Raw genomic sequence first — 24266 nt, 5'->3', positions numbered from 1 at the left:
ATGTAAATAAAATAGAACACAATGATTTGCAAATCCTCTTCAACCTATATTCAATTCAATACACCACAAAGACAAAATATTTAATGTTCAAACTGACAATTTTTTTTCAAAAAAGTTGGGACAGTGGCATGTTTACCACTGTGTTACGTGACCTTTCCTTCTAACAACACTCAATAAGCATTTGGGAACTGAGGACACTATTTGTGAGTGTCATGATTGGGTATAAAAGGAGCATCCCCAAAAGGCTCAGCCGTTCACAAGCGAAGATGGGGTGAGGATCACCACTTTGTGAAAAACTGCGTGAAAAAATAGTCCATCAGTTTAAGAACAATGTTTCTCAACATTCAATTGCAAGGAATTTAGGGATTCCATCATCTACAGTCCATAATATAAGCTGAAGATTCAGAGAATCTGGAGAACTTTCTACACATAAGCAGCAAGGCCAAAAACCAACATTGAATGCCCGTGACCTTCGATCCCTCAGGTGGCATTGCATTAAAAACCGACATCATCATCTGGGCGGCTTTGCTTGAGCTGCTGCCCCTGCGACCCGACTCCGGATAAAGTGGAAGAAAATGGATGGATGGATGGATGGATGGATGGATCATTGTGTAAAGGATCTTACTGCATGGGCTCAGGAACTGATTCATGAACATTGTTCTCAAGAATCTGCTGACATTGACTGGAATCTATGTGACCCTCAACTTTAACAAGATTCCCAGTACCTACACTGGCCACACAGCATAATGGAACCACCTCCCAATTTTACTGTAGGTAGCAAGCGTTTATCTTGGAATGCTGCCTTCTTTTTCAGTCATGCATACCGCCCCTTGTTAGCACCTTATTCCAAAATGAAGCTGGCTTGTCCAAATGTGCTTTAGCATATCTCAAGCAACTCTGTTTGTGGCGTGTACGCAGAAAAGGCTTCCTCTGCATTACAGCATCACACAGCATCTCTTTGTGCAAAGCGTGCTGTATAGTTGAACAATGCACAGAGACACTATCCACAGCAAGATCATGTTGTAGGTCTTTGGAGCAGGTCTGTGGGTTGACTGTGACTGTTCTCACCATCCTTTGCTTCAGGTTATCTGAGATTTTTCTTGGCCTGCCACTTGGCCTTAACTAGTACTGTGTCTGTGCTCTTCCATTTCCTCAATATGTTCCTCATAGTGGAAACTGACAGCTGAAATCTCTGAGATAGGTTTTGTGTCCTTCCCATAAACCATGATGTTGAACAATCTTTGTTTTCAGGTCATTTGAGAGTTGTTTAGAGGCTCCCATGTTGCCACTCACTAGAAGAGATGCAAAGAGGGGAAACATTTGCAAATGGCCACCTTAAATGCCCTTTCTCAGATTGGATTCACCTGTGTAAGGAGGTCAAGGGTCAATGAGCTTACCAAACCAATAATTAGTGCTAAATGTAGTCAAATCAATAAAATGACAAGGGTGCCAAAATTTATGCACCTGCCAAATTTTGTTTAAATAACTATTGCACACTTTCTGTAAATACTAGAAACTTCATTTCACTTCTCAAATATCAGTGTATTTGTCTGCTATATGATATATTTAACTGAAATTTCTGATCCAGACAACCAATGATATATAAAGGAAAATCATGGAAATCATCAAGGGTGCCCAAACTTTTGCATACAACTGTATGCTTGTATCTATTTGATGTTTGAGTAGTTTTTAAACAGTTTGAGAAGCACCTTTCAGTTAGAATATATTAATTTAAAATGTAATATTTTACTGATATACTCGCTGATCATCACTGCAAGTGACATTAAATTTGAGTTTCCCTGTTCACACATTACAGTAAAACTCGCATATAATGGATTCAGGTGGACCATCAAATTTTATCCGTTTTAATCGAAATCCATTATATATATGAAGCAGACACAATCCATTATATGTATAAAACAGTCAAAATTCATTATATGTATAAAATTGGCAGGCGCACTGAAGAAACTGTTAAAATATGACGGGAGAGGAAGGAGTGAAACCAGAAAAGTGACAAATCACAGCCTTTTGTGGTCTCAGTCTTTAGCAGGTGCGTCAGGTTCCAGAGAGTCACACAGAGGGCTGTGATCTAAAGTGGTTTGGTTTGTCACACCCAGAGATATGTCTAAACTTAACAGCATATTTCAGTGCAAGCAACAAGGTCCCATGTCTGAGCATAGTCTGAACAAAATAAATGGCTGGTCTTGTAATCAAGGAAATCATACGGTACCCACTTTCCTCGAATCGGTGAGTGCCCGTGCTGAATTTCATTTCATACCTCTGCTACTGGGCAGGTCCAGACTGCTCTGTTCGATATATGCAAGGGTTTTTTAATGAAAATGCATTTCGATTGGACAGGACGTTTTACTCGATGTGAGCGAAAATCCCTTGTACAAAATCAGGTATACGAGGTCTGTCAATAAAGTCCTTTTTATTTTTTTCAAAAACTATATGGATTTCATTCATATGTTTTTACGTCAGACATGCTTGAACCCTCGTCCGCATGCATGAGTTTTTCCACGCCTGTCGGTGACGTCATTCGCCTGTGAGCACTCCTTATGGGAGGAGTCGTCCAGCCTCTCGTCGGAATTCCTTTGTCTGAGAAGTTACTGAGAGACTGGCGCTTTGTTTGATCAAAATTTTTTCTAAACCTGTGAGACACATCGAAGTGGACACGGCTCGAAAAATTAAGCTGGTTTTTGGTGAAAATTTTAACGGCTGATGAGAGATTTTGAGGTGATACTGTCGCTTTAAGGACTTCCCACAGTGTGAGACGTCGTGCAGCGGTCCCAGGCGCCGTTGTCAGCCTGTTTCAAGCTGAAAACCTCCACATTTCAGGCTCTATTGATCCAGGACGTCGTGAGAGAACAGAGAAGTTTCAGAAGAAGTCGGTTTCAGCATTTTATCCGGATATTCCACTGTTAAAGGAGATTTTTTTAATGAAAGACGTGTGGACGGGTCTGCGCGTCGGGACGCAGCCGACGCAGTGTGGCGGCACAGGAAAAACACCTCCGTGTTGATAACCATTTGTAAAATCCAGGCGGCTTTTGATGGCTTTCAGTGGAGTGAGTATATGAGAAATTGTTTAACAGCTGGACATGTTCCAACTTGTCCTTAAGGCTTCCAACAGAGGTGTTTTTCCTGTGGCGGAGCGTCGCAGCGGCTGCGAGCCGATGCTGCAATCCGCCCGCACGTCTTTCATTAAAAAAAATCTCCTTTAACAGTGGAATATCCGGATAAAATGCTGAAACCGACTTCTTCTGAAACTTCTCTGTTCTCTCACGACGTCCTGGATCAACAGAGCCTGAAATGTGGAGGTTTTCAGCTTGAAACAGGCTGACGACGGCGCCTGAGAGCGCTGCGCGACGTCTCGCTCCGTGGGAAGTCCTTAAAGCGACAGTATCACCTCAAAATCTCTCATCAGCCGTTAAAATTTTCACTGAAAACCAGCTTAATTTTTCGAACCGTGTCCACTTCGATGTGTCTCACAGGTTTAGAAAAAATTTTGATCAAACAAAGCGCCAGTCTCTCAGCAACAAGTGCTCACAGGCGAATGACGTCACCGACAGGCGTGGAAAAACTCACGCATGCGCTTGAAGGTTCAAGCATGTCTGATGTAAAAACATATGAATGAAATCCATATAGATTTTGAAAAAAATAAAAAGGACCTATACTTTATTGACAGCCCTTGTATATGGTGTTTATTAGATAGAAAACCATACAAAAGCATTGGGAGTTTTGCTTGTCCAGTGACGCGAGTATACGGTTTATACGATGACGGTTTAGGCAACTTTTACTATATTTCCATTTTGAGGTGTTTTGAAATTTCTTTCATTTTTAGTCCATATATCAGCGGATTAAAGAGAGGATGATACACAATAATTTGTAAAGTCATTATTAAACAAAGAATTTTTGGAATATTTGATTCCAGTCGAACCACAATGACATCATACAGACTCAAACATGAAATGCTCATTAAAACAAGCAGGTGGGGTAAACAGGTCTCTGCAGCTTTTTTCCTCACATCTGCACTACGTTTGTAACAGATTCTGAGAATCTTTATGTATGTAAAAATTGTGAACAACACAGGCAAAATGACAAAAACTAACAAACCAAAAATACCATATATAGTTATGATTGTTGATCTCACACAGTGAAGATTTAACAGTGAATTATTACAAAAAATTCCTTTTAAAGTAAAGTAACAAAGTTTTCTATTAGCAATCAATGAAGTTGCCACCAGCATATGACAGACTGGCAAAAGCCAAGCTGCAACCACAAATATCATTATTTCTGTTTTTCTCATGATGGTGTGATATTGCAGAGGTTTACATATAGACACAAACCTGTCATAAGCCATGGTTGCTAAGAGTAAAAACTCAGAACCTCCTAAAGAGTAAAAGAGAAAATACTGCGACAAACAGCCTGCATATGATATGATCTGTTTTTCAGATAAAAAATCAATTAAAAGCTTTGGGTAGAGAGCAGAACTAAAAAGAACTGAGTTCATTAACAGAGCTGCAATAAAAATGTACATTGGTTCATGGAGGTTTTTATGAATCCAGATCAGACAAACAATAGTAGAATTACAGCAGATTATTAGAATATAAACTGTAAACATGATCAGAAAATAAACATACCTGTATTTATGTAATTCAACATGACCACCAAGAGTTATATAAGTTACATTTAGTTCTTCAGCCGCCATCATTTCATATTAAACAGGCTGATGACATGGACATGAATATATGAATAATATATTTGAAACTCTTAATTTGAAATGTTCAGTAGCATCACCAGGATTTGATTGTTTCATTCAAAGTTACCTGACATTGAAATTCACACGTTGCACCTGCAGATTTCTAAATGGTAACTGTTTGTGTGAAGCTTTTATTGAGCCAGATTCATCCTCTGTGGATCTCATTAAAGTTTTCACCAAGAGCAACAAACATGTGAACAACTTGATCAAACTTTGGAAGCAGTGACGTTATGTGAAGTTCTGATATTGTGACGTACTGGTCACTGAGACATTAAACAGAAATCTCATGACTTTTTGTTGTGTTGTTAACTTTGGGCAGCTCTGTGGTTTAGTGGTTAGCACTGTTGCCTAACAGCAAGATGGTCACGGGATCGATTCCCATCTGTGGCCTTTCTGTGTGGAGTTTGCATGTTCTCCCCGTGTTTGTGTGGGTTTCCTCCAGGTGTTTCGGCTTCCTCCCACATTTCAAGACATGCAGGTTTGTTGAGTTGGAAATTGTTTTTATAATTAAAAACTTTTCATTCCCACAGGGTTGTGTGAACTGAACAACATGTTTTGTTTTGTTGTGTAGCTTCTGTTAATTAAATAATAATGATTTTTTTTTTTCTGTGATTGAGTTCATTTCTACGTTGAAAGGTTTTCTCTGACTGCTGCGTTCACTTTGTACCTCGCTTGACCTCCTCTCTCATTTTCTTCTTCTTCTTTAGCATCTAACTTCATAGAAAACCCTTTCCAGAGGGTTGTCTGTTCTGTGACCACGTTAGTTGAATTTTACAACAGGAGGTGAAAGTTTTCCAGTTCTTCCTGCAATTCTTTATTTTATTTTATTGACAGACAGTTATATTTTTCCACAAAATAGAGGAAAGTTCTCACTTTGCGATAGCAGTGTAATGGATCATAGCTGATCCATGAACCATACGGACCCCCAACACAACCCCCTCTCGAACACACACACACACACACACACACACACGCACACACACAGAGTTTGGCACAAGGGTGAACCACAGATTAATTGCAAAGTTGATTCACTGTAATTTTGTGTCTTGGTGATTTGTTTTCTAAGCGATAACTGCATGCATTTTGATGCAGTTGCAGTAAAATTACACTGTAATGGGGGGGGGGGGGGGCTGCAGCTGCACATGCATGTTGCTCGAATGCTGCCTATTAAAAACAGCTTCATGCTTCGGTGATGTTCTTGGATCTTTTCTGCATTAATTTCCTCAAAGGTTGCACTGATAGATCCGCTGTGCCCTCTGCTATTGAATAGATCAAAGCTTTGATCGAATCCAGTCATTTGATTAGTCACTTTGTCTAAAAAAGCGCACATCCTCTCACTTCATCTGCGAGGTGGAGCGAGCAGCCAGTGTTTGATCAGGACACAGCATTGGGTGTAGTTAAAAATATACGGGCAAATTGCTTTGCTTAAAATATGCAGAAAGTTTAGATCATCAATAGTGTGTGTGTGTGTCTCTCTGATTGATAGCGCAGACTCGAGGAGTTGATAACAGCCATTAAAAATAGCCAGCGCTCCTTCTTTCTGCTCATGTATCTGTTCTGCATCTCACACACAGACTGACATCAGTGCACCAGAACCTCAGCTGGTATTTATGATGGTCCTGTTCTTCTTTCTTCTTCTTCTTCTTCTCCTTCTTCTTCCATGACACCCCTCTGTGCTGTGGGAGCTGTTTTTTTTTGTTGTTGTTGTTGTTGAACCAAAATTAAATCAGACCAAGAGCAGTCAGTGTGATATTGTCACAGTTCTGCTCTTCTTCTGCACTTCCTGTTTTATTTTGGTGGTCACGGTTTCCTTGTGTGTTTTGTTAGCTTTCTTCCTGTGTGTGTGTGTGTGTGTGTGTGTGTGTGTGTGTGTGTGTGTGTGTGTGTGTGTGTGTGTGTGTGTGTGTGTGTGTGTGTGTGTGTGTGTGTGTGTGTGTGTGTGTGTGTGTGTGTGTGTGTGTTTGCTCAGCTGCCTCTGGTTTCCCCTAATTAGTTCCTGGTGTATATCTAGAATGAATGAATTTATTCGGCACACAGTTCAACAATAACAACAACTAAAAAAAACTCAAAACAACAAACAAAACAAAAAACTCTACAATGAATCCGTGTGGCTGAAACGTGGAGGGCAGAAGCAAAGCTTAAAAATACCCACGTCTTATACTATAAATATAAGAAATATATACACACATATGTACATACATGCACACATAAACACATTTTCATGAATATATATCAACATATACACACACATGATGACAAATACCAAAAAAGCATGCAAAATTAGTCAGTGAACTCAAATTTACAAAACACAACCAGACAAACAATGGTGCACAACACACAATCCCGAAAGCAGTAACAAAATCAGTAAACCTAAGTCTTCAAACTAGCAATTTTATTATTCTTGTCATTTCTTTTAAAGCCAACCAAAGTACCAAGTACTTTAATATTGTCAGGACACCTTTAACAAAAACACAATGACTTTTTGCAGTAGTTCAGATCCTTAATTTCTCAAAAAATATAATTCCTCTCAAATCATAACCAGAGTCCCTCAGTTTAAACAGATCCTGGACATGTTGCAGCAACAGTTTATTTTAAACTTTATACATAATTTGTATTGTGGTGTAATTAACCAAGTCCCAGAATTTTAGAATATGTAAACAAGAAAACAATGGATTTGTTGGCTTGCAGTATGACTTATTACAGATAATCCTTATAGCTTATAGCTTTCTTTTGCAACAAAAATATTGGATTAATATTAGTTTTAGATGTATTTCCCCAAACCTCAATGCAATAAGTCATATATGGAACAAGCAATGAATGATATAAAATAGTTAATGAGTGTTAGGAAATGAAATTTTGTGCTTTATGCAAAATTGCAATAAAGTACAATGGCTTTTGACATTTTAGATTTAACAAAATTAATGTGTTTTCCAGCTCAGTTTATCATCAATAACGACACCAAGAAATTTTGTATCAGTTATGATTTCAGTTTCAATATAATTTAATGATAAATTTCTGCAGAAATTCCTGGACTTGTTTCCAAATATGATACACTTTGTTTTACCTAAGTGGAGCGATAATTTGTTTGAATCAAACCGTTGTTTAAACCTCTGTAGCTCCTTCTCCATCGTGTCCAAGGTCTGTTCCAAATGATCCCCACTACAAAACACTGTTGTATTTTCAGCAAACAAAATACAACTGACGGACTTGGAAACCAAACATGTCATTAATATACAGAAGAAACAACAAATTTGTCCCACCAGTATGTACACACTGATACCCACTAGCTATCCAATTGTGTGCCAATCCCTTCATACCATACCTCTGTAGTTTGTCCAATAGCACACTATGGTCTATAGCATCAAATGCTTTCTGTAAATCAAAAAAAAAAAAAGCCCTTTAGTGAGCTGTTCTCTTCTTTGCCTTCTTCTCTGCAGTTCATCACCCTCACATCTGTGCTTATCCTCAGGTATCGTCCGGCCCATTAAAGGTGGAAGTGCTTGTCAACTGTGGTCCCAATGAGTTGATTTTGGAACGAGCCCTCTCTCACCAACTTGAGGTGCCACTGGAGACTCTTCAGGAACCCCTTTGAGCCACTGCACTGGATGGACGACTTTATGCCTGGCTATGCCAGGTAACCACATCAGACAAATACAGCTGTCCACTATTGACTCTTCCCAGCATCAAGTGGTCCTGAGTTTTCCTTGGCTGGAGAAACATGACCCTGACATAACATTGACCTCGACTTAGTTCACCAGATGGGGGTTCCACTGCCGGGTTACCTAAATGGACTGCATTTATATAGTGCTTTTCCATCGGCATCAGACGCTCAAAGCCGTTTACAATAATGCCTCACATTCACCCCGATGTCAGGGTGCTGCCATGCAAGGTACTCACTACACACCAGGAGCAAATAGGGGATTAAGGACCTTGCCCAAGGGCCCTTAGTGATTTTCCAGTCAGGTCGGGATTTGAACTGAGGATCCTCTGGTCTCAAGACCAACGCTTAACCACTAGACCATCACCTCCCCCAACCTACTCTTTGAGTCATGCATCTGGGTGCCAGAAGTCCACCAAGCTATCTCCTGATCTCTCTGGGGGTCCTGAGGAGCACCACAGTCTGACTGAGGTATTTAGTAAGGCAGATGCTACATCTTTGCCACCACACGAGTACAACTGTGTCATTAATATTTTGCATGGCACAGTACCTCCCAGACGAAGATTATACTCTGTCAGGTCCTGAGCTCTAGACTTTGAATGAATACATTCAGGAGGGCCGAGCAACTGGCATCATCTATCCCTTGCCATCACCCCCGGTGCAGTGTTCTTTGTCGACAAGAAGGATAAATCACTCTGTCCCTGCATCGACTTCAAAGGCCTCAGTGAGAGTATGGTAAAGAACAGGTATCTACTCCCCTTCTTCTCTGTAGCTCATCCATTTCATGCTCTTTCCTCCGATAAATCCAGGTTCCAGTGCTCCGGGGAAGCAGAGGCAGCCTTCTCCACCCTTAAAGTGGATATGACACTTAAAGACAACATAGTCTTATTACATGTAACAAAGGTTATATAATTCGGTCAACCTAAGCATTTTGGGAAAATGGACGCGATTCTCCCGTTATATATAACATTTGAACGTCCCGCCACTGAAAAATGTGCACGCCCAGTGACCAGCTTCCCACTGAGCACCAAGCCTAAAATACGTCACTACGTGTAGACCGTATCGGCTTGCGCGCTTGTCGGCTGTTGTTTACACTTTTTTTAGCAGCAGAAACTTTGATTAAACACAGCTCTCAGGGACTTGTTTGTCGATATGCCTGACCAGTGTGTCGCAGTATATTGCACAAACACAAGGGCGAAAGGTTTTCGTCTTTTCAAGTCCAGGCAGATTTATCGAAAGCCGCGGTGTTGTGTGATGCACGAAATGTCAGGCTGCTGCTCGCTCCGCTCGCACACACGCATTTGCTCCCGACAGCAGACACTTTCCTCTACTGTCTCCATGTTCTCGCACCGCTCACAGGAACACATAAAATGTCAACCCCAAATAATATGTTCACAATAATCTTGAAATGGTCAAGGAACGTACTTAGTAAACACGGCGGCGGCATGTAAACACGGCGACGGCATGTAAACACGGCGGCGGCATGTAAACACGACGGCGGCATGTAAACACAGCGACGGCATGTAAACACGACGGCGGCATGTTCACTGTTGTTTTCGGCGATCTTTTTCGAAACTTTCGCTGTTTATTTCCTATTCTTTCGTGAAAATAATGTAACTAAACACGGATGAATGCAATGCCAGGCACTCAAACGGCAAAAACCCAAAGGTAATGACGGTGGTCCACAAGTAGTAGCTATACTATCACGGCTCCGAAACAATAACAAAGGCAGTAAACAGATGCTCAAATCAAAAATGCTATAATTATAGTGTTATAAACAGCAGCAACAAAAATCAAAGCCTCCCTTACCATTCCATATTCTGCAGCCTTTCAAAATCCATCGGAATTGGTACGTCTCTTGCCTCTGCTTCAGCTCCGCCATAAACACCGTCAGCATTATTTTTGCTGTCAGAATGCTCCTGGTTTGAATGTTCGTCCGAAAGAGACGGGTCTAATCACTGCTGTGACATCCTCAGGATCCAAGTCAGAAGTAATCCACACTTGAAGAGGAGTCAGAAAAATTCTCGATCTCGTCACTGTCCATGCTGAGGTCCATCTGTTCCTGTTGTTAATCGAACAGACAAAGACGGGACTCTCCATGCTGTGACGTCACGGCATCACGTGACCGCTGATGGAACGCTGCCAGCGCGCTTTCCAAGAAACACACTTTTGAGAAACTGTACAAACTTTATTTCTCAGTGATAATAATTAAAGCCACTTTCAACTTACTATACTGTATGTATATTTTGATATTTATATCAGTTTTACCTAATTTTTTAGGTGTCATATCCACTTTAAATGTCTCTTCACTCCCTTTTCAACAGTTCATCATGGAGGCAGATGCATCACATGTGGGTGTGGGGACGGACTTGTCTCAGTGCTCCGCCGGGATCAACAAGGTACACCAGCCACAAATACCTGCAGTTTTGGGTTGTTTTTTCCAGACCTCACTTTCATGACTGTACAATCTATGATGAAACAATGATGAAAATCAGTGCTTACTTCACTTATTTAGTACATTTCTGTGTGGAAATGGTCTGTCACTCGCATTCATTTTCTTCCCAGTTGTAAAGGCAATGTAGAAGTAGGTGTGATACAGACCCTGAGACCCATCAGACTGGTGCCTGTCTCTGGATTCTGCTATGGCTAAGCTAAGAGAATCCCCAGGCAGATCACACAACACAAGTAGTAGAATAAACATTGATTTATTGACCAGATTCAGATGGACTGAAAAGTTAATCCGATAATGAAAACATCAGCTTCGATAATTAGTGGATTAGTGGAACTGTGCCCACCACTGACTAATATATCAGTGTTGTGCTGAGTTACCAAACAAGCTAAGCTAACAGGCTAACCTTGGTTTGGGACTTTATGCAGTCAAGTTACCGATAGCTGTCAAAACTGCTAACAGCGTTGGCATGCAAAATTAAATCACACGATAATTTCACCTCACAGAAATACTGGAGCACATATGTCTTAGATGATTTGTGAGGACAATTAGCAATCACAGTCCTCCACATTGACTAGCGACCATAGCTAGCAGCCTCTCTGCTACCAGAGTTCGCTGACTCAAAGCTCGGCTGAGCGGCACCACACCAGTTGTTACTCAAAGTGACCATGCCTCAATTATTTATTGCTTCAAGTCATAGGAGTAAGGAGTTGGAAAATAATTATTCCCTCATACTGTTGTCATGGAAACTACCCATAAAAACCTAAACTGTGTGTTTGTTTGTTTGGGGGGGGGGGGGGGTTGTACTTATCTGCAAACTTGTTGATTTCTGCTCTCAAGTTGGACATTTTAACATGGGCTTCTGTGTGAACCTGCTTGCTGTTGGAGCCAGCCTCAGGCAGCCAATACAAACACTACTGTTGTGTGGGCCGCTGAAGAGGAGGTACTGCTGGCCCACCACCACCAGATGGTGCCCTGCTTGGAGTGCGGGCTCCAAGCACGAGAGAGCGTCGGAGCCGCTGGAGGTGACAGCTGTCATCACTCAACACCAGCTGTCACCCATCACCACCACTATAAAGACCGGACTGCAACTCCACCTCCTCGCAGAGAAATCGTCTACCATACAGGTAATTTTTCTCTGCTGAACAAAACATGGAGTAATAGTCTGAACTTCTTTTGCAGCCGTTTTCCTGTGGTGCTTGCCTTATCTGTGGGATTGGCGTTTGGTGTGATCAGCGACGGCTTCGCTTCACACCCCAACCAGATAAGTGGTTAGACAGGAGCTGCACGAGTGTGTGATTGGAGGTGGAGGTTCTCCCTCCGTAACTGAACACAGACTGTGGGATTACTGAGTGTGCGGACTCACACTCATCCAGAACTGTTTCTGTTTTCTGCCAGCAGTACCGGGTCTGAGTGCTGAAGACAGTGGCCACCTGAGGCGCAGGGCTTGGCGGCTCCGGTGTTCTTCAGGTCCGTTGGTGGTGAGGCTTGTGTGGGTTCCGGCTTCTCTCTCACCGGACGTCTCCTATCTTCGAGCCTGCCACACGTCACCTTTTGTTGGATTGATATAACACATATTTGTATCTGTCTGTATCACGTTGTGCACCTTCACAACATTAAATTGTTACTTTTTGGCTATTCCATTGTCCCTTCATTAACGCCCCCTGTTGTGGGTCCGTGTCACGACACTTCCCCAACAGGATTTCTCGGCCAGCGTCATGGATCCCGAGGGGCGTCAACTCGAGCCTGAACGGCCAATGGAAGAGCAAGGTGCACAGGCACCAGCAGGAGGCGTGTTAGGGGAGCTGCAGCAAATACTGACCGCTTTCACTGCTCGGTTGGATCTGGTCACCGAGCAGAACGTTATCCTCAATCGGAGGATGGAGGATCTCACCGCCAGGGTGGAGGCGCGTGATCAAGGCGCTGCTGCAGCACCTCCTCCTGCTGATCCTTTGTCAGACACAAACGTTCCACTGGTCGTTCAACGACCCCCCCCACCATCCCCTGAAGCATACATAAGCCCTCCGGAGCCGTACGGAGGTTGTGTTGAGACGTGCGAGGACTTCCTGATGCAGTGCTCGCTCGTCTTTGCACAGCGTCCCGTCATGTACGCGTCAGACGCTAGCCGGGTGGCTTATGTCATCAATTTGCTTCGAGGAGAGGCACGCGCCTGGGCTACGGCGCTCTGGGAGCAGAACTCACGGCTCCTAATGTCATACGCTGGGTTTGTAAGGGAGTTCAAACAGGTTTTTGATCATCCCAACAGAGGCGAGACTGCTTCGAGCATGCTACTGTCAATGCGACAGGGGCGCCGGAGTGCAGCCGAGTATGCAGTCGACTTCCGCATCGCCGTTGCACTCCGCGCCGCCTTCATAAATGGACTGTCTCCGGTCCTGAAGGAGCGCCTGCTGGCTAAGGAGGAACCGCGGGATTTTGACGGGCTTGTCGACCTGGTTATACGCTTAGACAACCGCTTAGAGGAACACCGTCGGGAGCAGGGCGGGGGGCGTGACCGGGCACGGGCCGTCCCTCTTCCTTCTGGGTCCGAAAGGATGCCGTCGTCCCCATGCTCCACAGCCAGAGGGCCCCGTGTGGCTACAGCTCCCCCTGCTGACGAAGCTATGGACACAAGCAGGGCCAAAATGAAATCAAAGGACAGACAAGGGAGGCAGGCCCGCGGGCAGTGTTTTTTCTGTGGGTCTAAAGGTCACATACAAAGGAACTGTCCCAAACGGTCAAACTACAACGCCCGTCCTTAGAAACTGGGCTAAGGGTGGGCCATAACACGCACGCGGGGGAACCCCGAAAATCAGCACGAATCCCAGTCACGATCCTTTGTGAGGATTTAACCCTTCACGCCCCAGCACTTATAGACACGGGGTCAGAAGGGAATCTGCTGGACAGCAGATGGGCAAAGGAAGTAGGGCTCCCTCTGGTGGCTCTGCCTTCCCCTGTGAAGGTACGAGCACTAGATGGCACTCTTCTTCCATTAATCACACACCAGACACAGCCAGTGACCTTGGTGGTGTCTGGGAATCACAGGGAGGAGATAGTGTTTTTTGTAACACCTTCTACCTCCCGAGTGATTTTGGGTTTTCCATGGGTGTTGAAACACAATCCCCGGATTGATTGGCCGTCTGGGGTTGTGACGCAGTGGAGCGAAACCTGCCCCCGGGAGTATTTAGGATCCTCGGTTCCACCCGGTGAGATAGCTAAGGAGGAGGTCAAAGTCCCCCCCAATCTGACGGTGGTGCCATGTGAGTACCACGATCTTGCTGACGTCTTCAGCAAAGATCTGGCACTCGACCTTCCCCTGCACCGACCGTACGATTGTGCCATCAATTTGATTCCGGGCGCTGAGTACCCGTCCAGCAGGCTGTACAACCTCTCACGTCCGGAACGCGAAACAATGGAGACCTACATCCGGGACTCGTTAGCTGCCAGGTTGATCCGGAACTCCACCTCCCCGATGGGTGCTGGTTTCTTTTTTGTGGGTAAAAAGGACGGCGGACTCCGTCCATGCATCGATTACAGAGGGCTGAACGACATTACGGTTCGCAACCAATACCCGTTACCTCTGTTGGATTCGGTGTTCACACCCCTGCATGGAGCCCAAATATTTACCAAACTTGATCTTAGGAATGCGTACCACCTGGTTCGGATCCGGAAGGGAGACGAATGGAAGACGGCATTTAACACCCCCTTAGGTCACTTTGAGTACCTGGTCATGCCGTTCGGCCTCACAAACGCCCCCGCGACGTTCCAAGCTTTGGTTAATGACGTCTTGCGGGACTTCCTGCACCAGTTTGTCTTTGTGTATCTAGACGACATCCTCATCTTTTCTCCGGACCCTGAGACTCATGTCAAGCATGTACGTCAGGTCCTACAGCGGTTGTTGGAGAACCGGCTGTTTGTGAAGGGCGAGAAGTGCGAGTTCCACCGCACTTCTTTGTCCTTCCTGGGGTTCATAATCTCCTCCAACTCCGTCGCCCCTGATCCGGCCAAGGTTGCGGCGGTGAGAGACTGGCCCCACCCAACAAGCCGTAGGAAACTGCAACAGTTCCTCGACTTTGCAAATTTCTACAGGAGGTTCATTAAGGGCTACAGTCAGGTAGTTAGCCCCCTGACAGCCTTGACCTCCACTAAAGTCCCCTTCACCTGGTCGGATCGGTGCGAAGCCGCGTTTAGGGACTTGAAACGCCGGTTCTCGACTGCGCCAGTTCTGGTGCAGCCCGATCCTACTCGCCAGTTCACAGTGGAAGTGGATGCCTCTGACTCAGGGATAGGAGCCGTGCTGTCCCAGAGCGGGGAGTCCGATAAGGTCCTCCACCCTTGTGCCTATTTTTCCCGCAGGTTGACCCCGGCTGAGAGGAATTATGACGTCGGCAATCGGGAACTCTTGGCGGTGAAGGAGGCTCTTGAAGAGTGGAGACACCTGTTGGAGGGAGCGGCGGTGCCCTTCACGGTTTTCACGGACCATCGGAACCTGGAGTACATCCGGACCGCCAAGCGGTTGAACCCCAGGCAAGCCCGCTGGTCACTGTTCTTCGGGCGCTTTGACTTCCAGATTACGTACCGCCCCGGGACCAAGAACCAACGGTCGGATGCACTGTCCCGGGTGCATGAAGAGGAAGTCAGGGCCGAGCTGTCAGACCCCCCAGAAACCATCATCCCCGAGTCCACTGTCGTGGCCACCCTCACCTGGGACGTGGAGAAGACCGTCCGGGAGGCCCTGGCACGGAACCCGGACCCGGGGACCGGCCCGAAGAACAAGCTGTACGTCCCACCAGAGGCCAGAGCTGCGGTTTTGGACTTCTGCCATGGGTCCAAACTCTCCTGTCATCCTGGGGTGCGTAGGACCATGGCAGTAGTCCAGCAGCGCTTCTGGTGGGCGTCTATGGAAGCCGACGTCCGGGACTACGTCCAGGCCTGCACCACCTGCGCCAGGGGCAAAGCAGACCACAAGAGGACCTCAGGACTCCTCCGACCCCTACCGGTGCCTCATCGCCCCTGGTCCCACATCGGCCTGGACTTTGTCACGGGCCTCCCACCGTCCCAGGGCCACACCACCATCTTGACGATAGTGGACCGGTTCTCCAAGGCGGCCCATTTCGTGGCCCTCCCGAAACTCCCTACGGCCCAGGAGACAGCAGACCTCCTGGTCCACCACGTCGTGCGTCTGCAAGGGATACCAGTGGACATCGTCTCAGACCGTGGCCCTCAGTTCTCCTCTCAGGTCTGGAGGAGTTTTTGCAAGGAACTGGGGGCCACCGTGAGTCTCTCGTCCGGGTATCACCCCCAGACGAACGGACAGGCAGAGCGGGCCAACCAGGAGTTGGAGCAGGCCCTCCGTTGCGTTACCTCCACGCACCCGACGGCCTGGAGTACCCATCTGGCCTGGATCGAGTACGCCCACAACAGCCAAGTGTCATCTGCCACTGGCCTCTCCCCGTTCGAGGTGTGTTTGGGGTATCAGCCCCCATTGTTCCCGCTTGTGGAGGGTGAGGTCGGTGTGCCCTCGGTCCAGGCCCACCTCAGGAGGTGCTGCCGGGTGTGGCGAACCGCCCGTTCTGCCCTGTTGAAGGCCCGGACGAGGGCCAAGGCCCATGCAGACCGCTGGCGTTCCCCGGCCCCTGTATACCAGCCTGGGCAGGAGGTATGGTTATCAACGAAGGACATCCCCCTTCAAGTGGAATCACACAAGCTGAAGGACAGGTATATCGGACCCTTTCCCATCACCAAGGTCCTCAGCCCGGCCGCAGTGAAGCTGGCAGCCGTAGCTTCCTGTTTTCCACGTGTCCCGGATCAAACCATACCACACCTCACCGCTCTGCACCCCTGGACCTGCACCACCTCCTGCCCGGATCATCGACGGGGAGCCGGCGTGGACCGTGCGTCGGCTTCTGGACGTCCGTCGCAAGGGTCGGGGCTTCCAGTATCTGGTGGACTGGGAGGGGTATGGTCCCGAGGAACGCTCCTGGGTGAAAAGGAGCTTCATCCTGGACCCAGCCCTCCTGGCCGACTTCTACGCCCGGCACCCGGATAAACCTGGTCGGGCGCCAGGTGGCGCCTGTTGAGGGGGGGGTCCTGTTGTGTGGGCCGCTGAAGAGGAGGTACTGCTGGCCCACCACCACCAGATGGCGCCCTGCTTGGAGTGCGGGCTCCAAGCACGAGAGGGCGTCGGAGCCACTGGAGGTGACAGCTGTCATCACTCAACACCAGCTGTCACCCATCACCACCACTATAAAGACCGGACTGCATCTCCACCTCCTCGCCGAGAAATCGTCTACCATACAGGTAATTTTTCTCTGCTGAACAAAACATTGAGTAATAGTCTGAACTTCTTTTGCAGCCGTTTTCCTGTGGTGCTTGCCTTATCTGTGGGATTGGCGTTTGGTGTGATCAGCGACAGCTTCGCTTCACACCCCAACCAGATAAGTGGTTAGACAGGAGCTGCACGAGTGTGTGATTGGAGGTGGAGGTTCTCCCTCCGTAACTGAACACAGACTGTGGGATTACTGAGTGTGCGGACTCACACTCATCCAGAACTGTTTCTGTTTTCTGCCAGCAGTACCGGGTCTGACTGCTGAAGACAGTGGCCACCTGGGGCGCAGGGCTTGGCGGCTCCGGTGTTCTTCAGGTCCGTTGGTGGTGAGGCTTGTGTGGGTTCCGGCTTCTCTCTCACCGGACGTCTCCTATCTTCGAGCCTGCCACACGTCACCTTTTGTTGGATTGATATAACACATATTTGTATCTGTCTGTATCACATTGTGCACCTTCACAACATTAAATTGTTACTTTTTGGCTATTCCATTGTCCCTTCATTAACGCCCCCTGTTGTGGGTCCGTGTCACGACACTTCCCCAACAACTACAAGAACAAACATATGGAAATCTATAAATCTCAAAAAAAATAAATACAGTTTCCTCTTTCAGAGAGAACTCACACCAAATTAATTCATATTTTATATATTTAACAATCAGTAATGTTAGCAATACTTACAAATCTCTTTCCATCATGAATATATACAATGTCATAAATTTAAACAGTGAAATTGCCAGTCTGTTGTTATCAAAATCAATATATTTTTATTGCATATTAGTTTCTCAATTGATTTTGTGAAAAAGTTCAAAAGCTACATAAAGTAATCCATGCATGATTATTTTCAACAAAGCAAATGTTATTACTGCAGATGTCATTTAACATTAGAGTTCTTATCAGATTATTTCCACTGACAGAAAAACTTCTTAATGTATTTTAAAATTTCTTTCATTTTGAGTCCATATATGAGTGGATTAAAGAGAGGATGGTACACAATAACCTGTAAAGACATTATTAAACGAATGGCTTTTAGAATATCTGATTCCAGTCGAACCACAATGACATCACATATAATCATAGCAGAAAAGCTGATTAACACCAGCAGGTGGGGTAAACAGGTCTCTGCAGCTTTTTTCCTGACATCTGCACTACTTTGGTAACAGATTTGAAGAATCCTTGTATATGTAAAAAGTATGAATAACACAGGCACAATTACACTGCTGATTAAAAGACAAACACCATATATAATTATTACTGTTGATCTCACACACTGAAGTTTTAACAGTGAATTATTACAAAATATTCCCTTCAAAGTAAAGTGGCACAATTTCCGATTTCCACTCAGTGCAGCTGCTACCAGAACATAACATGCTGGGATGAGCCAGGCTGAAGCCAGAGAGATAATGATGTTTGTTTTTGTCATGATGGTGTGATATTGCAGAGGTTTACATATAGACACAAACCTGTCATAAGCCATGGCTGCTAAGAGGAAAAATTCAGAACCACTGAAAGTGTAGAATAGAAAATACTGACACACACAACCTGCATATGATATGACCTGGTTTTCAGATAAAAAAAATCAATTAAAAGCTTTGGGTAGACAACAGAACTAAAAAGAACAGAGTTCATTAACAAAGCTGCAATGAAAATGTACATTGGTTCATGGAGGTTTTTATGAACGTAGATCAGACCCATGATAGTAGAACTAAAACAGATTATTAGAATATATACTGTGAACATGATCATAAAATAAAGATACCTGTATTTATGTAATTCCACATGACCACCAAGAGTTATATAGGTTACATTTAGTTCCTCATCCATCACTATTTAAAGTTATGCTTGCAGATGTCATCAATTTCTGAACAGTAATTTTAATCTTATTAGAGTAACATGCCATTGAAATTCAAACAGTACATTTCATCCACAGAATTCTAAATGTAAAGCGTTTGTTAAGCTTTTATTAAGCCCAAATCGTCTTCTGTGGATCTAATTAAAGTCGTCATCATGAGCAACCAATATGTGAACAACCTCCTCGAACAACGGAAGTCGAAAGTTCAAATACTTGTTATAACCTCAATGAAAGCACACAGTGTCTCCTACATCCATACTGCAATACTTAGAAAACTAACGATAAATAATAGGTGGTACGAAAAATCTAATAATAAAAAGGCACAACAGAAGTTATCATAGTGGTGCAAGTGGCACAGAAGACATGTATGTAGTCCCAGTTCATAATTGTGTTCATTATGTCAAAGGAGGGAACTGGGATGGAGTACTGGGGGGGTCATGAGAAAAATCTTCTTAGTTGTGGAAAATTTCTGGAAAATAGCATAATAGACCTACTGACATCATCTTGTATACAACTTGGCTTGCCTAGGCTTTGGAAATGAAATTAACCAGGAAAAACAACTAATTTGAAGATAGATATCACAGTCATACATGTGTTGAGACAGACTGAGGGAAGGAAGAACTGTCTGCTTCATCTCCATTCATACAGAATCCTTTCCAAAGGCTTGAACTGACAGGGATGTCATTTCTGTTTTATCATGTAACCTTTGTTGAATAATTAGATTATAATGGGTTAGTCCTCTGATTTAGTCCATTTCGATGCAGAAACTCTCTCTCACTGTCCCTGCATGCTCAATCCATACATTCCTCAGCCAATTTTGTTTCCTCCTTCTTCTTCTTTTGTGGCAAAGTTGATTTAAACTAGGGTGTTGTGGAATTGAGATCATGTCATTTGAATTTCTCAGTCAGGGGCCCTATTTTAATGGTGGTTGCACAAACTGCATAGATAAACGTCAGGCTATTTGGGAAGTGTCAGAGTGCACTTTGCCATTTACACAGTGGGAACGACCAAAGCTAAGTTCTGGGTGCAAAGGGGCTTTAGATTTACACAAATTAGTGCCCAAACAGAAAGAGAGCTGAATCAATCAGGCAAAACGAACAGCAAACAAAATACTAATTCTCAGCAGTAAACCAACAGGATTACAGACAGGATGCTAACGTGGGCACCAGCAGCTAGAACTTTGCTTCACTAACAGACCCAGAATTTAGATATGATGAGAAGTGAAATGTGCTCCATTGTTAGCAACAAAATTAAGAAGGAGAGGGGGAAAATGGTTTAGTACAATACTGATATGTTTTGTCATGTGAAATTGAAAACAGATGGGTCTTTAATCTGGAAATGAATGACTCCAGAGAATCAGACTCTTATCTCAGCATGCAGATTTTTCCATGGAACAGGTGCACAGTAAGGGGAAGCTCTGTGGCCTGCTGACTTCTTTTTAACACACAGTAATCCCATGTCCTGATACTGCATTGTTAAATATTATTCAAGTTCTGTATTCCAAGCTATACAATCGCACATCCACCAAGGGTGGTCTGGGGGCATGTCCCCACTGAAATTTTGTAAAAAATTTATTAAAATTATCATCACCATCACCATTATCATATCCTTAATTCTAATCACTATCATTATCACCATTCAATATCATCATTAGGGTTGGATGTCGAGAACCGGTTATTTTCGAGTATCGTTAAGAAATGATTTGATCCACTGACATCAATAGCATTTTTACTTAACGATTCCCTTATCGGTCCTTCAGAGCGGGCATTGTTTTGGGGGGTTTGTTGGGAAAATTGTTGTGTGTTGGGGGGGTGTGGCTGGACATTTTGGTGTTCTTTTCTTTTCTTTGTTCTCCAGGTGGTATGCACACTGATTTATTGTCTGTGGAGAAGGTGCTGGCAGAAGAGTCCTTCACCCTCATCAACGTTATGTGCAGCACCTGTGGATGGTGCTCACGTGCAACCTTAAAGACTTTCAGCTGAAGCAGAAAATGAGATCGCATTCTGCATTTAAGCCATGTGTGATTCAAGCAGAATTGCCGGGAACTCGACCTTGTGATGTTCGTTTGTGAGACGCTGAGGACCGCGCCTGGGTTTGACACATCGTGCCTGTGAAGGAGGAAGGGTGAGGGACACATGCTGTCAGCACACATCAGAGGTGATTAATTGTTTGACTAATTGTTGATAGTAACTTGGTATTTTGTTACGCAGTATATTTGAATTGTGATGAGAATTGTGCAGCTTGCTTCTCACTGCCGTGGCGTGCGGACTGGTGATCCTCCACCTGTTGTGAGAAGCTGCTCATTTACATAAAGCTTAAATACAGACCTGAATGTGTTGCTGATAGTGTGTGCCTTTTGAAGGATATTGGTTGTAGCTGCTGACTTACCTCACCTTTTCTATCCTTCGCAGCGAGTCGGTTTGTCGTGTCCACCTGGGGGGTGTTTGGCGGTAAACGTGGGTCCAGAAGCGCTGGGCTTCGATCCTTTTAGGCGCTGGAGAGCGTGCCAGCCTTCACTCCACCAGACTGACGCATCTTTTGTTCATACACTTTGTTATGCACCAGAGGGTGGAAAAATAAATTGTTTTGTTATTGGAACCGCTTTCTGGTTATTTTAGCGCTGGGTTCCGTCAGACGCAGGTCCGCTCCTCAACCCGCGTCGACACATAACAGTAGTTCCCGGCCATTCCATAATGGACCCAGCGGCAGAGGCGGTTCCATTCGCCGAAAGAGTTCAAGAACACTTGGAGAAAATATGGGAGCAATTACAGCATCTCGCAAACCAAATTAAACAAATAGACGCCCGTGTTACGGAGCTTGCAGCGCAAGCCGTTCCGCTTCCTGCTGCTCCAGCTGCGGCACCATCGATACCGGTGCAGATAACTCCGTCACCCAGAGATTCAGTGTCCGAACCGATTATTTGTCATCCGGAGCCTTATGCGGGAGACGTTGAAGCCTGTGCTTCGTTTTTGATGCAATGTTCTCTGGTGACGTATCTCCAGGTGTTCTGGGACAGGCGAAATAATACACACAAAAAAAAAAAAAAAAACTTGTATGGGCTATTGTTTTGTTTCTTTGAATAGGGGTTATAATTTGTTTGGGGAGTCAGAGGCGTGTCTGGTGGAGTGAACGATAGGCGGTTAGAAGCCCGTCTGGACTCACTTGATCGTTGTTTTTTTATGTGTATTTAGGTATTTTCTGTTTGGGTCTGGGGTCGTTTTGTTTTGTTGTTTTTTATTTCCCTACTTCCCTAACCCCAACCTCACTCGCCCCAAGACCGTTCGTCTTGTGGGTTGTGGGGTGGTGCAGGTTGGTCACGCTGAGCGTTCTCAGAAGACCTCTGCACCTGGGGGGGGTTGTTAGGGGCGTTTTTTTTTTTGGTTTGGTTAGGGCCCGGTTCCACTCCAGCCTCGGTGGGCCTTTGTACCGTTCGTCATTGGTGTTGCCGGGGTGTGGTGCAGCGGGAACATACCTCAGTTGGAGGGGTGGGCCGATCTGTTGCCATTCGCCATTTCGGTAGTTCCACCCCTCCCGAGAGGCTGGGGTATGGTCGAGTTGGGGCACCGGACGTATTTCCGGTTTTCCGCTGCGCCTTGGGATTGGGGCCGGGTTAGTTTTTCCTGTTCCCTTCCCCGGCTTGATGTTTTGTGCCGTTCGCCAAAATTGAGCCGCCAAGGGGCTCTGGGAGGAACCTGGGGTCTTTCGGGGTGCCGGGGAAGGTAACAGGGTTTAACGGTTGTTTTATTTGCCCCCGGGGTTGTTTAAGGTAGTCCTCCGGGGGTTGGACTTTGATTTTGTTTTGTTTCCTGCCAGGTTCCACCTCCAGGGTTGATGGGACGGTCCTCTGGGGGGGAGTTGGCTTGTGGGGCCGACTGGCCAAGTGTGGCCGGGTCTGGGGTTCTGGGGTTGTGGGGAGGGTGCCTCCTGGGGTTTGATGGTACGGTCCTCTGAGGGGCGCCGTTTGCTCCATGTGTACCTGGGGACCTTTGTGGGATTCCGGTTCTGGCTATTCCTCCTGGAACCGGCGGTATAGGCCTTCTGGGGGGTGTTGGGCTCTGCAGGTCGTTCTGGGGGGGTTGTTTGTTATTTTTCTTTTATGCATTTATGTTTGTATTGTGTTTGTGGGGCTGTGTTGGGTTTTTGCATTTGGGAGTTTTTCTTTTCTTCCCGGGGTTGGATGGGACGGTCCCCTGGGGAGGTTTTGGGTGGGTTTTATGTTTTTCTTGTATGTTGGATTGTACTGGGGACTGTTTTGGGGTTTTTGTTGATGCCAGCCGGCCTTCCAGCTGCGGTGCCCTGTCCTGTTGTCTGTGGTGGACCTTGGGAGCGTTACGCTGTCTGCTTCCTGACGAGGACCCCGGAGGGAGGTGCTGTTCTCGGACCTGGTCTGTTCGGTCGCCGGGAGGCTTCCCGTTAAAGGGGGGGTACTGTTGTGTGTTGGGGGGGTGTGGCTGGACATTTTGGTGTTCTTTTCTTTTCTTTGCTCTCCAGGTGGTATGCAAACTGATTTATTGTCTGTGGAGAAGGTGCTGGCAGAAGAGTCCTTCACCCTCATCAACGTTATGTGCAGCACCTGTGGATGGTGCTCACGTGCAACCTTAAAGACTTTCAGCTGAAGCAGATAATGAGATGGCGTTCTGCATTTAAGCCATGTGTGATTCAAGCAGAATTGCCGGGAACTCGACCTTGTGATGTTCGTTTGTGAGACGCTGAGGACCGCGCCTGGGTTTGACACATCGTGCCTGTGAAGGAGGAAGGGTGAGGGACACATGCTGTCAGCACACATCAGAGGTGATTAATTGTTGACTAATTGTTGATAGTAACTTGGTATTTTGTTACGCAGTATATTTGAATTGTGATGAGAATTGTGCAGCTCGCTTCTCACTGCCGTGGCGTGCGGACTGGTGATCCTCCACCTGTTGTGAGAAGCTGCTCATTTACATAAAGCTTAAATACAGACCTGAATGTGTTGCTGATAGTGTGTGCCTTTTGAAGGATATTGGTTGTAGCTGCTGACTTACCTCACCTTTTCTATCCTTCGCAGAGAGTCGGTTTGTCGTGTCCACCTGGGGGGTGTTTGGCGGTAAACGTGGGTCCAGAAGCGCCGGGCTTCGATCCTTTTAGGCGCTGGAGAGCGTGCCAGCCTTCACTCCACCAGACTGACGCATCTTTTGTTCATACACTTTGTTATGCACCAGAGGGTGGAAAAATAAATTGTTTGTTATTG

General features: G+C 45.6%; 1 protein-coding gene and 1 pseudogene across 1 annotated transcript; both read right to left on the bottom strand.

The window, feature by feature from the left end:
* Positions 1–3796: 3796 nt before the first annotated feature.
* Positions 3797–4708, bottom strand: LOC117525294 (olfactory receptor 6N2-like). The gene has a single exon (XM_034187129.1). It carries the CDS (start codon positions 4706–4708, stop codon positions 3797–3799), a length of 912 nt encoding a protein of 303 aa, XP_034043020.1.
* Positions 4709–18088: 13380 nt separating this feature from the next.
* On the bottom strand, positions 18089–19011 carry LOC117525293 (annotated as a pseudogene).
* Positions 19012–24266: the final 5255 nt, after the last annotated feature.

The sequence above is a fragment of the Thalassophryne amazonica genome, chromosome 14 (assembly GCF_902500255.1).
Source record: "Thalassophryne amazonica chromosome 14, fThaAma1.1, whole genome shotgun sequence".
Taxonomy (NCBI): Eukaryota; Metazoa; Chordata; class Actinopteri; order Batrachoidiformes; family Batrachoididae; genus Thalassophryne; species Thalassophryne amazonica.
This window is presented reverse-complemented; position numbering and strand designations above follow the sequence as displayed.